Source organism: Vipera berus (genome assembly GCF_964194415.1).
Source record: "Vipera berus genome assembly, chromosome: 4".
NCBI lineage: Eukaryota > Metazoa > Chordata > Lepidosauria > Squamata > Viperidae > Vipera > Vipera berus.
The window spans coordinates 73,250,894-73,266,488 of record NC_138206.1 but is presented as its reverse complement, the minus strand read 5'-3'; the positions used below and the strand labels follow the sequence as shown (position 1 = coordinate 73,266,488).

The 15,595-nt window shown below is 42.7% G+C and overlaps 1 protein-coding gene across 1 annotated transcript in view; it reads right to left on the bottom strand.

Annotated features, from left to right (window-relative positions):
* Nucleotides 1-15,320, bottom strand: part of ARHGAP6 (Rho GTPase activating protein 6) — a 124,546-nt gene extending 109,226 nt beyond the window's left edge. Inside the window, exon 1 of the mRNA XM_081327452.1 lies at nt 15,167-15,320. Coding sequence (XP_081183578.1) covers nt 15,167-15,305 — 139 coding nt within the window. The 5' untranslated portion in view covers nt 15,306-15,320. The remainder of the gene's footprint in view (nt 1-15,166) is intronic.
* Nucleotides 15,321-15,595: the final 275 nt, after the last annotated feature.

Below are 15,595 nucleotides of genomic sequence, written 5' to 3'. Positions count from 1 at the left end.
CTTTAGGGAAATACACAGGCCCCCCGTTTCCTTAAAATTAAGACCAGAGGTTTTACCAGTTAGAATTAAGGCTAGAAGAGTCCCGTTCGCTCTCAAAAGCAAAATTGAGAGCGAACTGGACCGGCTGGTAAAACCTGGGGTGCTGGAACCAGTGGAGGGGGGAAATTGGGAAACCCCTATTGTTACCCCGGTTACGCCTAATGGAGAGGTAAGAATCTGCACTGACTATAAGGCAACCCTTAACCGCGCATTAAATCCGCATGCTTAGCCAGTCCCCACAGTCAAAGACGTCCTCTCTGAAATTCGGTCCAGCGCCATCTTTGCCAAGCTTGATTTGGCGCAAGCGTACTTACAGCTCCCTGTCACGAAGGAAACAGTGGATGCGCAGACCATTGTGACACATCGCGGGGCTTTTAAAGTAAATCGCCTTCAGTTTGGCATTTCAGTGGCTCCAGGCATATTTCAAGAGGTAATGGAAAAAACTTTAAAAGGAATTCCCGGGGTTTGCCCCTATTTCGACGACATATTAATTGCTGGAGAATCGGAAGAAGTTTTGGCAGAGAGACTGCAGGCTGTATTAAGCAAATTCCGTACTGCAGGTCTCAAGCTAAAAAAGGAAAAATGCTCTATCGGAGTGACTTCCACTGAGTTCTTAGGGTACAGGATTGATGCTCAGGGAATCCACCCCACCGACTTCAAGGTAAATGCCATTAAATCTGCCCCAATTCAAAAAAATAAAACTGAATTGCAAGCTTTTCTGGGGCTTCTAAATTTTTATCATACTTTCCTGCCCCATAAGGCGACCTTTCCTGCCCCATAAGGCGACCATTGTCAAGATTACTTGACAAAGGGGCTCCTTGGGTCTTCACTTCATGACACTAGTTTCAGGCATCTAAAAAACTTACTCTCCAGCAACTCCACTATCATCCATTTTACAGAGGACAAGCCACTTTGTGTAGCTTGTGATGCCTCCCCCTATGGGATTGGAGCAGTTCTAAGTCACTTACTAGAAGATGTGGTACAAAAACCTATTGCTTTTTATTCAAGAACGCTTTCCAGGGCTGAACGTAATTATGCCCAGATTGATAAGGAAGCGTTAGCAATTTTAGCTAGCGTGAAAAAATTTCACGACTACTTATATGGTCGGCACTTTACAATTTTTACGGATCACAAACCCTTGTTAGGATTATTCACCTGTGATAAACAGACACCTCAAATCCTGTCTCCCAGGATCTTGAGGTGGTCAACATTCCTATCTGCATATACATTTAAACTAGTCCACAAGCCAGGTAAAGAAATATGTCATGCAGATGGGTTGAGCAGACTGCCCTTGCCAGGGAACGACCCTGATCCAGCACCAGCAGGTAACATTCTAGCAATCCAGGAACTGCCCGAATGCCCACTGTTAGCAAAAGACATTGCAGCAGCAACAGCTACAGACAAAATTCTTAGTAGAGTGTTGGCCTGGGTTGCCTCAGGATGGCAGGCTAAAAGCCCAGGAACAGAGTTCCAGGCTTACTTTACCAGATGACATGAACTGTCTTCCCATCTGGGTTGTGTACTCTGGGGCAGCAGAGTAGTAGTCCCTGACACAGAACTAGGGCCCTCCAAACACTACATGAGGGCCACCCAGGGGTAGTTAAAATGAAGGCTTTGGCCCGAAGCTATGTGTGGTGGCCGGGCCTGGACAAAGACATTGAAACACATGTGGCCGGGTGCTATCTCTGTCAACAATCCAGGTCAGCACAACCTCAAGCCCCAGTTCACATATGGGAAACAACCTGAAATCCTTGGTCCAGAATACATTTAGATTTTGCTGGGCCTTTCCAGGGACAAATATTCCTAATAGTGGTGGACAGTTATTTAAGGTGGCTGGAGGTCATCCCTGTTACCAGCATGACCACTGCTGCTACTGTACAAGTACTAAGGGGGCTTTTTGCCACTCATGGTCTCCCTGACGTTGTGGTCTCAGACAACGGGCCCCAATTTACTTCTAATGATTTCCAGATTTTCACCAGGGACAACTCAATTAGGCACGTCACCTCTGCTCCGTTCCACCCATTTTCTAATGGCCTGGCAGAAGTTATGGTGAAATCCACAAAAGACGCACTACGCAAAATCATCAGAGGTAACTGGCACCGTCGTTTGGCCCAGTTTTTATTGGCCCAGCATTCCACCCCTTGCACGGCCATGGGGAAGTCTCCGGCAGAACTACGTTGGGGTCGTCGGCTTGTGACCAGACTGGCAACCGAGGTCGAACATCCCATTCTTAACAGAACTTTCATTAGTGGTCAACTTGTGTGGGCAAGGAATTACGGGGGGGAAACAAATGGATACAGGGGGTCATAGTTGATCAAACAGTTGATCCTACATTATTGACATAGGTGGGGGTTGCCACATTAGGAGGCACGTAGATCAACTTAGGAAGCGGGGTATACAAAACCAAACTCACCTACCAAGAAACTCATCACCAGTTACGGGAACTAATGGGCCACAAGGGCAACAGAACCCCACTAATTCGGATTATACGCCCCAAGACCTTAACCCTGATATTTCTCCACAAGCAGACCTAACTTACGGGGACTTGGGGGCCGAACCAATACAACCTCCTTCTCCTCCCATTCATGGGGTAGGGGATCAGGATACCAGAGTAACCCTCTGTCGTTCCTGCAGAACCAGAAGGCCCCCTGCTTATCTAAAGGATTATGAATGGTCCAAGAACGATAGGATAGAACACAAATAAGGAGTTCACGTCCGCATTTCAAATAAGTGCATTATTCATTCCAGTTTGGGGGGGGGAGAAAGGGGTGTTATGTTATGTTATGAGGTAAACCGTTGACAGCTCCCTGACAGTTCAAAGCCAGGCAATTGGACAGCGCACACGCGGCAGCTTGTTGACAGCTCCTAGCTGTCAAAGCTGCCGCCGGCTGATTGGAGAGTTTCTGCAGTGGGAGAATACGCTGTTGGGATTGGACAGTGGTTTGCCGGCTCATGTATAAAAGGGCGACCAAAATGCATTGTCAGCCATCCGGTTCCTCACTTAATAAATCGTTCTCCGCGGCATGCCAGCTGTCTCTTCGTGGTCATTAATCCTGCGCTACATTACAGCAGTGCCTGCATTTTCTGCATCGTATGAGAAAAGTACATCTTCTTTCTCCTATCCTTACCACTTTCCACTTTCTTTGTTTAATATTTGAAAGCATTCTGTCATACAGCATCGCAGTCTGGTTTGGAAGCCTCCCTGCTTCAGACAGGAAGGCAGTGCAGAGAGTGGTGAGGATGGCTGAAAAGATCATTGGCAGTTCCCTCCCTCCCTCCCATCCAGGACATAGCACAGAAATGTTGCTTGAGCAGGCTCCATAAGATTATCTGAGACACTACACATCCTCTTCGTGACCTGTTTTCCATGTTACCTTCTGGGAGGAGGCTTCGTGGTATCCATAGCAGAACATCCAGATTCAGCCATAGTTTCATTCCATATAGCACTAACCTTGTGAACTCTCAAGCTTCCTCCTTCCGTTATATATTCAAGATGGACAGTATTTAAATATTTGTTATGTATATGTAGGAGTGTGGGTCTGTACATATGTTGTATATAGTATGTTTAGGTGTGTGTCATATATGTATTTCACTTTGAGAGTGGGCAACTAAATTTCATTTTTGATGTCTGCCATTGTGCCCACAGTAAAAAAAATGACAATAAAGGTTATCTTGTCTTGTCTTGCTTATCTTATCTTATTTGGGAAAGGACATTTTGCTGGATACAGAAAGTAAACTGGCTGCTGTTTTAAAAATTAAAAGGAACATTCAAATATTAAACAAAGAAAACAACCAAGAAAAAAAATCTTATCAGGTCTACTAAAGAGACTTGTTAAAGTCTTAAAGAAATATATGGGATGGGGTAAAAAAAAAGAATTGAAGAGAACTCATATCCTACAACAATATTTCGCTGAATTGTTGCAAAGTTCTGGTAAGTTCTTTATGGACTTTTTGCCGATACCAGGATTGAAAATGTTTTATGAATTTGCTTATAGATAAGGCATGGGATATGGGATGAAGAGATATCTGTTTGTAACCTTATAGGGGGAAAAGTGTTATTAAATTTATTTATGCTTGTTGTAATGCATATTGGAAGTCACTTTTTAATATATTTATTACATTCTTTATTGTATTTTTCTTTTTTCCTGTACTTTTTATTCTTATTTTCTAAATTTAGTTTGTGTTAATTTTCACTATTTTAATTAAATTCTTAATAAAAATATATCCAAAGATAGTTTAATTTATTTTTCTTATTTTTTATTGTTATCTACAATTTATAACAATAGACTGGGGAAATTTATTTTGACTTCAGCAACTGGACTTCATATTTTCAGAAATGAAAAGTTTGCTTAGTCATTCTGAAAAAGTGAAGTAAAGATTTTATTGTTACCTAATATGTAGTATACTTGATAAAAACACATTTACATCTGTTGGTTTCCCATCAGTCAATTTGACAACATAGCCTAGTATAGACCTACAAGATCTCAGATGCAAAACTAGATTAATAGTAGACCGCAAAAAATAGATTCAAAATCCGACTTGTGGGAAGACAGCCAACTGGGTGGCACGCCTGGGGAGAGATCTCTGAAGGATTTCTTCCTGGGATTCAGCTCTTCAGCCTTTTAATTGAAGGGACTGGTATTCCTTCAGTTTTTAAGACCCACCCAGTCAGTGTGGGTCAAAGAACTCTCCCTCGCAACCCTCCAAAACAGCTGCAAGCCGGCAGACGGCTTCTGGAGTCCGTCTGAAGCAATCTGTATGCCAAAAGCTGGTGCGGGGGAGGGCTGTAATCTGTTTGAGTTTGAAGAAGCCAATATTTGAAATCTACCTTTCAAATGGACAGTAAGTTGTACCTTTCCCTTATTAATCACCTTCAAAGACTATTATTCTTTTCAAACCAAGTTAAAAAGACGCTCTTTTTAGTTACAGTCTGCTGTGCCTTTTTGAAGACTCATGCCATTTTAAGGATTTCTCTTTGTCTTAAATAAGAAGGAGCTGTTAAATCTGTTAAGGCAAGCCAAATAAGGAAGTGTGGCGAAGAAAGAAAAAAAAAGCTGATGGAGACATGAAGAATGAAGGCTGTGCTTTTAGTTTAATATTGTACTAACTTGTGGCTTGGTTTTCTCTGCTGTTGGTGGCAAAAACTTTCTGATCCTGACTAAAAGTGGAACTCAAGATGGACGGACAGAGTATTAGAGATATTCTTGAAAGGTCTTTAAACAAATTTCACCAATTTGTTGACCAGCTGTGCTCTAAGGATGATCAAAAATCCTCTCAAATTACTGAGATGCAAACATGTGGAGAATGCTATGATATTACCAAGGCAATTTCACAAATAGTTGTAACTTCACAGGTAGTTGAAAAGGCAGAAAATGCAGAGTAGCGCATTACAGTTTTGGAAGAACCTACTAACTTTTATTATTATGGTGTTAATATAAAACTCACAACACAACTGAAAAAAGAGCGTTGAGAAAAAAGACAATTTGGGACTTTCTCTTTCAGGACATTAACAAGGCTGAGGATTCTATGATATAAAAACCCTTCTAGACAAGAAAAAGATTTTATTCTATGAAGATAAGCAGGAAGGAATGACTTAAACTTAATGAGACAACTGGAAACAAGATGGACTTTGTTCAATATGTATAATTGAAAGAAAGGTTCAAATTAGATCTAGGATGGATTTTTTTTGTTTGATACTTGTAACGGAAAGAAAGTTTTTATTAAAAATTTGAAAATGATTTTTTTATTAAATATATAATGCTCAAGTAATTTTTAAAGTATGTAAAATATTTTTGAAAATGTATTGAGAGTACCTGTGTTAAGAGAAAGCTAAACAAAATGATGTACTAGTTTAAAGAAAATTTTATGTTCTAAAAAGGATGTTTATAAAAGGAAGGGAAAAAAGATATTATTCTATAAGGATAGTTTGGAGGGTGGGAGCTAAATTCAATATTGAAATTAAAAGCCTGTATGTTAAGAAGCTAAAGAAAAAAGTATTAGAAAGTTTTGATTTTAGAAAAGTACTTAAAGAAAGTTTAGCATTTTTCTTTAAAAAAGAGTGGGTGGAAAAAAAGTATATTTTTCAGTAAGGTCAAAGTATTTGAGAAAGTATACAGTCAACTTTGTTAATAGAAATGGTGATAGTTTACAAAGATTAGTAGGGGCAAATAGAAACTTATACTATCTCCATAGCAAGGCAAATCAGGAATGGTTAAATTGATCATTCTGTTTAAAGAGGAGAATATACTTGAGTATGTTTTTCATTTGGATACCACTTCTGGATTTTGTGCTTGTGATAAAAAAAATGTAGTTTGGAATTTGGTTTTGTTGATTAGATAGATTTGTTGTTATAGAAATGGCTAATTATATAACAGCAAATCTATCTAATCGACACAACAAATTCAAAACTACATTTTGTAAAAACAAAAAGTTGAGGATAGTGTTTTTACTTAGTACTGTGCTAAGCAGAGTCAGAAGTCAACACCTTTTTTTCTTTTTCCTTGTCCCTCACACCTTCTTTCCCTTTCCTTTTTCCTCCCTTCATCCCCTATTTCTATTTTTTCTTTGTATTTTATATTTTATATATTAAATAAAAAAGAGAAAAAATAATTAGAAAAAAATAGATTCAAAATCCATCTATTTTAATGATACCCTAGAGTTTTGCATCAACCTCTATGAGGATAATGCCCAAAATTTGCAAGTATTTTTTAAACTTGAATTGGCTGAATATTCTTCCTGTATCGTTTTTAGATTTTTTTCCATTTGATGATGTTGATTATCTATAGTTTTTTTAATGACAAGGACTTCTGTTTTCTAAACTGCTGTCAAATGCAGGGCTTTTCAACCGTTTCACAGATTGTACCACTTTTAGGACATGACAATATTTGAGTACCACCAGTACTTAGCAAGGTGTCAAAAACTTGATGACTAAAAAAAAGGGGGGGGGAGGATTTTGGGTTTTACTGATTAGATTCATTTGTTGTTATAGAAATGGCTAGTTTATAATATTATGGAAAAGTAAAAAGTTGAGGTTCAATGTTAATGCTTCCTTCTACTGCAACAGAGGAAGTCTGTTCTTTTTGTCTTCTCCCCCTCACTTTTCCCCCTTTATCCTCCCCCTGTGTCCTACTATTTGCTTTTGTATTTTTGTATTTTATTCTATAATCTAATAAAATATTACAAACTGTGGGAAAAAGGAAAAAAAGTACCAGTTTTAATTTCTTTGGTGGCTGTTCCTTTGCTGAATCACTTTCCCTTTGCACTGACAAGTGTATGATGAATTTATCCATGTTTATTAATATGCACCACTACCAGCTAGCTCAGGGGTCTTTAAACTTGGCACTTTTAAGACTTGTGGACTTCAACTCCCAGAATTCCTCAGCCCTCATGGCTGGTTGAGAAATTCTGGGAGTCGAACTCCATAGGTCTTAAAGTTTCTAAGTTTGTAGACTCCTGAGCTAGCTGGTTGGCCCTTCTGAGCATTTTCACAGTGTAGTAAGAATGCACCACCCCAATCCCTTCCCTATACCCTTAAAGACACACTAATCAAGTCAAAGCAAGAAAATAAAGAAACACAAACTCCATTTTTTTCTTTTTAAACTGCCTCAAGCATGTCACGTGTCACAAGAGAGAAAGGCTCCGGCAATTGCAAAAAGCTTTAGCTTTAAATTAAGCCAGTTTACCTTCAAAGAAACTTTCTAAAAGCCACAGACAAACTCAATGAAAGGGGGTAAAACTAATTACATTTGTTTAAAGGGATTATACCTTTCCTGTTGTCTTTTTTCCCCTTCGTTGGCTTCCGGTTGTCCTCCGGGTGCGATTCAAGGTGCTAGTAATTACCTTTAAAGGCCTACATGGCTTAGGCCCGGGGTATTTGCGAGACCACCTGCTGCCATTGTCAACCTCCCATCGCCCGGTTCGCTCCCACAGGGTCGGCCTACTCAGAGTTCCGTCGGTTAAGCAATGCCGGCTGGCAACCCCTAGGGGGAGAGCCTTCTCTGTGGGCACGCCTACCCTCTGGAATGAGCTGCCTCCGGAGCTGCGGATGGCCCCCGACCTTTGGTCCTTTCGCCGTGACCTGAAGACATGGATGTTTCAACAATCGGGCCTGGACTGACTATGGTTTTAAATTTGGTTTTATGTGGTTAAATTACTATTAAATTACTAAATTACTAACCCTAACCCAAACCACATTCTTTTATAGCCTCTCCTCTCTTCCCCCCCTTTTTTCTTCAGTTCACCTCGTTCCAAGCTGCTTCTGGAAGCGCCAATCAGTTGGAGCCCTGCCAGCTCCTGGGGCTTCTGCCGAGCCCAGACAATCCTGCAGCTGCAGCTGCCTCTCCCTCTCCCTCTCCCTCTCCCTCAGGCTTGGCTTGCTTAGGCTCATTCCCCTCCCCTGCTACACTTGGCTAGCAATCAGGTACCACCTGCCATGTAGCAAAGTACGACAAGTGGTACAGGTACCACTGGTTGAAAAGCCCTGATCTAATGCATTAAGGCAGGGTTAGGCAACCTTGGCTCTTTTATGACTCGTGGACTTCAACTCCCAGAATTCCTGAGCCAGTCATAAAAGAGCCAAGGTTGCCTAACCCTGCATTAAGGGATTACTTATAATTCTGTTTTTAAGTGCTACTAATTTTCTAATCACAGATTTACTTAAGTTGTTTCTATTCTACTACTACAAATATCTAAATATAAAGTCCACAGTCAAGAAATAAAGAGTAATAATGTAGTGTCCAAAACCCTTCACCAAAACACTAAAGCACTGATTATAAAAATGATCAGTTCCACTGTACAAGAAAAATAGAAAATTAAATAAAATGAATGTCAATGGTGCCAACATTTGATGTTTCCACTGTTTCCAACTGATGAAAATGCAGCCATTTTCTCTATTCCTCTAACATGCTTTTCTTGCTTTAGAAATCAGGTGCAGAAAGGGGACGGGTTGGAATGTAAGCTCAGCTAGCCATACTATAACGCTGCTGTGGGAATCCAAGGACAAACTGATAACATTTTGGCGGGCTGTGGAGCTCAGGAGAAAGCCTGCACTTAAAGCTAATTGGGGAATGTGATTTATGACAGTTTATTGGGGGTGGGAATTGTACTTTGTTACTTTGTATCTGGGAGAAGGGAATTTAGTTTTTCAGTTCAACTATGTAGTGCCAATACTTTGTATCCCAAATAAAAGTTCTTTAAGGAAGAAGTTCTTTTGATGGGTTTCATCTATCAGAACCATGATTAACAAAGAGTAAAAAAACCAAAGCTTCAATAATCCACTTTATGCCAAAACAAACTTAAAAGGCACTTTTTTATTCATAGCAGAACAGAAACATACTGGGCACAAAACCAAATACAGCATAATAAAAGGTGTGATTGATAAATAGTTCTGCTTGCTTTGGATACAGCTTTCTGAAAGAATTATTTTTTATATAAATTAGTGATCAGTGAATCAAAATTAATCAATTGGCTAACAAAATCAATTACAAGCTAGTAAAGTCCTGTTTCTGGAGCTTCAGGATCTCCTACTGCTTGCCAGAAAAAGTTGGGGTAGCGTAAGAATGACAAATTCTAGAAATAGATTCAACACCACTATAAATTTTTATCTGCATTATAACTTTGAATGTAAGAACAACAAAATCTGTCCAAGCTTGCTCCTAATATAATAAACAAATCTGTTGCATGTCAAATAATGTCAATCAGTTGAACATGTAGGAATATGACTTTCAGATTTCAATATCTATCACAATTTATATTATTTGTGTAAACATGTCAAGACATTATTCTACAAATGAAACAATCTGCATAATTATGTTACTACTCAAATGATATACTCATATAGTGATTGTTGTTGTTGTTGTTAGTTGTGAAGTCATGCCTGACCCATCGCGACCCCATGGACAACCTTCCTCCAGGCCTTCCTGTCTTCTACCATCTTCTGGAGTCCATTTAAGCTCACGCCTACTGCTTCAATGACTCCATCCAGCCACCTCATTCTCTGTCATCCCTTTCTTCTATTGCCCTCAATCTTTCACAGCATTAGGCTCTTCTCCAGTGAGTCCTTCCTTCTCATTAGGTGGCCAAAGTATTTGAGTTTCAACTTCAGGATCTGGCCTTCTAAAGAGCAGTCAGGTTTGATCTCCTCTAGGACTGACCAGTTTAAACGCCTTGCAGTCCAAGGGACTCGCAGGAGTCTTCTCCAACACCATAGTTCAAAGGCCTCAATTCTTTGGTGCTCAGCCTTTCTTTTTGCAACAGCCATATGTTGCAACTGTGAAAACCATGGCCTTGACTATACGCACTTTTTTTGGCAGGGTGATATCTCTGCTTTTTAGTATACTGTCTAGATTTGCCATAGATTTCCTCCTCAGGAGCAAGTGTCTTTTAATTTCTTGCATGAAGTCCCCATCTGCGGTGATCTTGAAGCCCAGGAAAATAAAATCTGTCACTACTCTGTTGAGTTTCAAGCCCACTTTTGCACTCTCCTTCTTCACCTGCATCAAGAGGCTCTTTAGTTCCTCTTCACTTTCTGCCATTAGAGTGGTATCATCTGCATATCTTAGGTTGTTGATATTTCTCCCGACAATCTTAATTCCAACTTTTGATTCATCTAGCCCTGCCTTTTTCATGATGTGCTCTGCATATAAGTTAAGTACGCAGGGCAACAAAATATAGCCTTGCTGGACTCCTTTCCCAATTTTTAACCAATCAGTGGTTCTGTGTCCAGTTCTCACTGTTGCTTCTTGACCTGCATATAGGTTTCTCAAGAGACAAATAAGATGGTCTGGTACTCCTATCTCTTTAAGAACTTGCCCCAATTTGTTGTGATCCACACAATCAAAGGCTTTAGCATAGTCAATGAAGCAGAAGTAGATGTTTTTCTGGAACTCCCTAGCTTTCTCCATGATCCAGCATATGTTGGCAATTTGATCTCTAGTTCCTCTGCCTCTTCGAAATCCTGCCTGTACTTCTGGAAGTTCTAGATCCACATACTGCTGGAGTCTAGCTTGTAGGATTTTAAGCATAACTTTACTAGCATGTGAAATGAGTGCAATGGTGTGATAGTATGAACATTCTTTGGCATTGCCTTTCTTTGGAATTTGAATGTAAACTGATCTTTTCCAATCCTGTGGCCACTGCTGAGTTTTCCAAATTTGCTGCAAATTGAGTGTAGCACTTTTACTGCATCGTCTTTTAAGATTTTGAATAGCTCAGCTGGAATACTGTCACCTCCAATAGCTTTCTTGTTGCTCAGATTTCCTAAGGCCCATTTCACTTCACATTCTAGGATGTCTGGCTTGGGGTCAGTGACCACCCAATCATGGTTATCTGGGACGTTAAGCTCTTTCTTATATAGTTCTTCTGTGTAGTTTTTCCACCTCTTCTTAATCTCTTCTGCCTCTGTTAGGTCCTTGCCATTTTGGTCCTTTATGATGACCATTTTTGCATGAAACGTTCCCTTCATATCTCCAATTTTCTTGAAGAGATCTCTGGTCCTCCCTATTCTATTGTTTTCTTCTATTTCTTTGCACTGTTCATTTAAGAAGGCATTCTTATCTCTTCTAGCTATTCTCTGGAATTCTGCATTCAATTGGGTGTATCTTTCTCTTTCTTCCTTGCCTTTTGCTTCCCTTCCTTCCTCAGCTATTTGCAAAGCTTCCTCAGATAGCTATTTTGCTTTCTTGCATTTCTTTTTCTTTGGGATGATTTTAGATGCTACCTCTTGTACAATGTTGCGAACCTCCATCCATAGTTCTTCAGGCACTCTGTCTATTACACAGGTCGGCAACCTGCAGTTCCAGAACCACATGCGGCTCTTTCAGCCGTCTCCTGCGGCTCCCAGTCCTCTGCCATGTGCAGTCTCCCCCCAAAAAAGTGGGACTAAAAACGTACAACCAATCAATTCAAACTTCTCATGGGAAAAAAACCACCTTATGAATCTTGAATTGATTGGTTGAAGTTCTTTGGTTTGTGGGACTTCCCAAAAGCTGTTTGTGGGACTGCCCACAAACCTTTTTTCTTCCTCAGACTGCACATGGCGGCAGCGGAGGAAGAGACAGGAGGACTGCTGGAAAGGTGAGTGGGTTGGTCAGATGGTGCGTGCCGGGGAGGGGGAGTTTTCTCTGTGTGTGTGTGTGTGTGTGTGTGTGTGTGTGTGTGTGTTTGTGTGTGAGTGCACGCGCGCACCTCCAAATCCGTTCATTGCCAAGGTTTCTTCCCAGTGACGAGGGTCCGCTAGAAAGAGGGGATGTAGCAGCTTAGTTGGTCAGCCCACAAGCTTTCTCTTACCAGTTTTGCTGGATGAGGAAAGACGCAATCCTCTTTCCCAATCTGTACCCTCCCTAATACCCATTGGGCACCACTCTGTCCGTTAGAAGGAAAGAAACCAAAGGTCACCCGTTTCATGTTCCTTCTTCCAAGCAGGGAACCTTTTGGGGGAGGAAAGGGTGAAGCAAACGCACCCCTCCCCCAACCATTCCTTGCAGAAGAAACTAAGACTGATCAGCCACATTTATTAGGAAGAGCCCCCTCTATTCTGGAGAGCCAGCAGGGCCCCTGCTTTGCTTTTCCTACATCAGCAGGGCTGGCACTCCCTTAGCCTGGAAAAAGAAGAGTAAAAAACTCAAAAAATTGTTCTTGCTAGCAGCAGGGAGCTGTGAAGGTTGGTGACTCGGGAGAAACGGCCGGGGGCAAGGTCATGTCGGAAGAAAGGGATAAAAGGAAAGCTTTTATCTCGCTCTCTCATTCACTCACACATTGCTCGCAAAAGCTTCTCTTGTTCTCATTTTCTCACATTTTGCTCTAAAAAGCCTCTTTCACACTCTCATTCACTCACACTTTGCTCGAAAATGCTTCTCTCTTGCTCTCATTCACTCACCAACCTGAAAGACCAGCCACGGCGCCTCCATTGACTTCCATGGGGACGCTTGGCAATGAAGGGGCCGATTAAAACCACTCCCGCTAGTGCTGCTACTGCTTTTTCTCTTGCTGCTTGATTCCGATGAAACGGGAGAATCCCCGGATGCCACTGCTGGGGGTGGAGGAGGCTGCCCGGGTTCGGCCGTAGAGGAAGCCAATGACAGTAGCGGTGGAGGCGGCGGCAAGAGAGATTCTGGAGGTCTGCCGCATCTCCGTCAGCCTCCGCCTCCCCGGCAGAAACAAATCCCCGTGCCGGCCTCCATGGCAGCAGCAAGCCCCAAGAACCGGGCAATCGCTGCGCCACCAGCGGCTGCTGTTGGGGCAGCCTAGTGTACTCGCCGAGACGCTGGAGCATCTTTGGCGGCTTTGGCAGCAGGAGTAGCAATGCCTGCCTGATGGGCAGAAGAAACAGGAAGGTGGCGGCGGCAGCGGCGGCTTCTGTTGAGGCAGCTTAGTGCCCTTGCTGAGATACTGGAGGTGCTTCAGGCCCACGGTCCACGGATTTGGCGGCAGCAGTAGCAACGCCTGTCTGCCGGGCAGAAGAAACAGGAAGGTGGCGGCGGCAGCGGTGGCTTCTGTTGAGGCAGCTTAGTGCCCTTGCTGAGATACTGGAGGTGCTTCAGGCCCACGGTCCACGGCTTTGGTGGCAGCAGTAGCAACGCCTGTCTGCCGGGCAGAAGAAACAGGAAGGTGGCGGCAGCAGCGGCGGCTGCTCTTCAGGCAGCTTAGTGCCCTTGCCAAGATACTGGAGGTGCTCCAGGCCCGTGCTCCAGTACTGGAGCACCTTCAGGCAGGCAGGCGTTGCTAGTCCTGCTGCCAAAGCTGCGGAACGCAGCGGCTCCGCCGGGCCTGAAGCACCTCCAGTATCTTGGCAAGGGCACTAAGCTGCCTCAACAGCAGCCGCTGCTGCCACCACCTTCCTGTTTCTTCTGCCCGGCAGGCAGGCGTTGCTACTCCTGCTGCCAAAGACACCCAAGACGCTCCAGCATCTCGGTGAGCGCACTAGGCTGCCCCAGCAGCAGCCGCCGCCGCCAGAGTGATTTCCTGGTCCTTGGGGCTCGCTGCTGCCATGGGGGCCGGCATGGGGACTTGTTTCTGTGGGGGAGGCGGAGGCTGACGGAGATGTGGCAGACCTCCAGAATCTCTCTCGCCGCCGCCTCCACCGCTAGTGTCGTTGGCTTCCGCTACGGCTGAACCCAGGCAGCCTCCTCCACCCCCAGCAGTGGCATCCAGGGATTCTCCGGTTCCAAGCAGCAAGTGAAAAAGTCAGCAGTAGCAGCACTAGCGGGAGCGGTTTTAATCGGCCCCTTCATTGCCAAGCGTCTCCATGGAAGTCAATGGGGGTGCCGCGGATGGCCTTTCGAGTTGGTGAGTGAATGAGAGCGAGAGAGAAGCATTTTCGAGCAAAGTGTGAGTGAATGAGAGTGTGAAAGAGGCTTTTTAAGAGCAAAATGTGAGTGAATGAGAGAGCGAGAGAGAAGCTTTTGCAAACAAAACCTGAGTGAATGAGAGTGAGAGAGAAGCTTTTCCAAGCAAAGGCGAGTGAATGAGAGCGGAGGGGGCAGGGCAGCTGCATGTCTCGCCTTACGCTCCACTCTTCTGTCAAGCCTCTTGTTCTGCGCATGCTTTTCTTTCACCACCAGATGCATCCTCAGCTGAGCATCCTTTTGGCTTTGGCCCAGTTGCTTCATTCTTTCTGGCACTACTAGTACTAGCCCTCTGCTCTTCTCCAGTAGCATACTGGATACCTTTTGACCTGAGGGCCTCATCTTCCAGCATCATCTTTTTGCCTTTTGGATTACTGCCTTATCGCGGCAAAGAGGCTTGCATAACTCAATGAAGCTATGAGCGATATGCCATGCAGGTCCACCCAAGACGGACAGGTCATAGCAGAGAGTTCTGACAAAATGTGATCCACTGGAGAAGGAAATGGCAACCCACTCCAGTATCTTTGCCATGAAAACCCCATGGACTGTAAATAGTGATAAAGGATATAATTTTAATTATATACATAATGACAACACAATAATCAGAATGAGAGGTATGATGGCAGCTGGTATAACTCTATTAAATGTTTAATTATAGATGTGTAAAGCAAACTTCTATCTTTCAGTTAAAAAACAAAAAAGTAAAACAAAATATTGGCTTATGATTTACTCTTCAATACTTGCCATTTCATTGCTAGCATCTAAGCATATAGATGTATTCTTACCTTTAGGAATAGTTATTTGGCATCCTAAATCACAGTCCTGCTGCAACTGATAGAAGGCCACTTCCTGTAGTCGGGCACGCTCCAGTTCTGAAAGGCTCTGAATAGGAACAGATTTCAACCGAACGCTGAGCCCTGACATACTGTTCCAAGTGAAATCACCCTGTAAGAATTCAAGCAGGAAATATGTAGTGTCGCATATACATCAACAAGTGAGCAAAATATTATTTTATTATGTGGGAGATTGGCTGGCAAATGGAGAATCAACAGTAGGCAGATTCTCTTTTAAATGACAGCTCAATATAGATGGGGAAAATTCTGGGAAAAAGCATTCAGAGTCCCCACCTTATCAATAAGGTTGGGAAATTTTTAATACAGCTTCCAAATACTACATTTACCTCAGATTAGTATTGAAAATAATTTATTAAAATC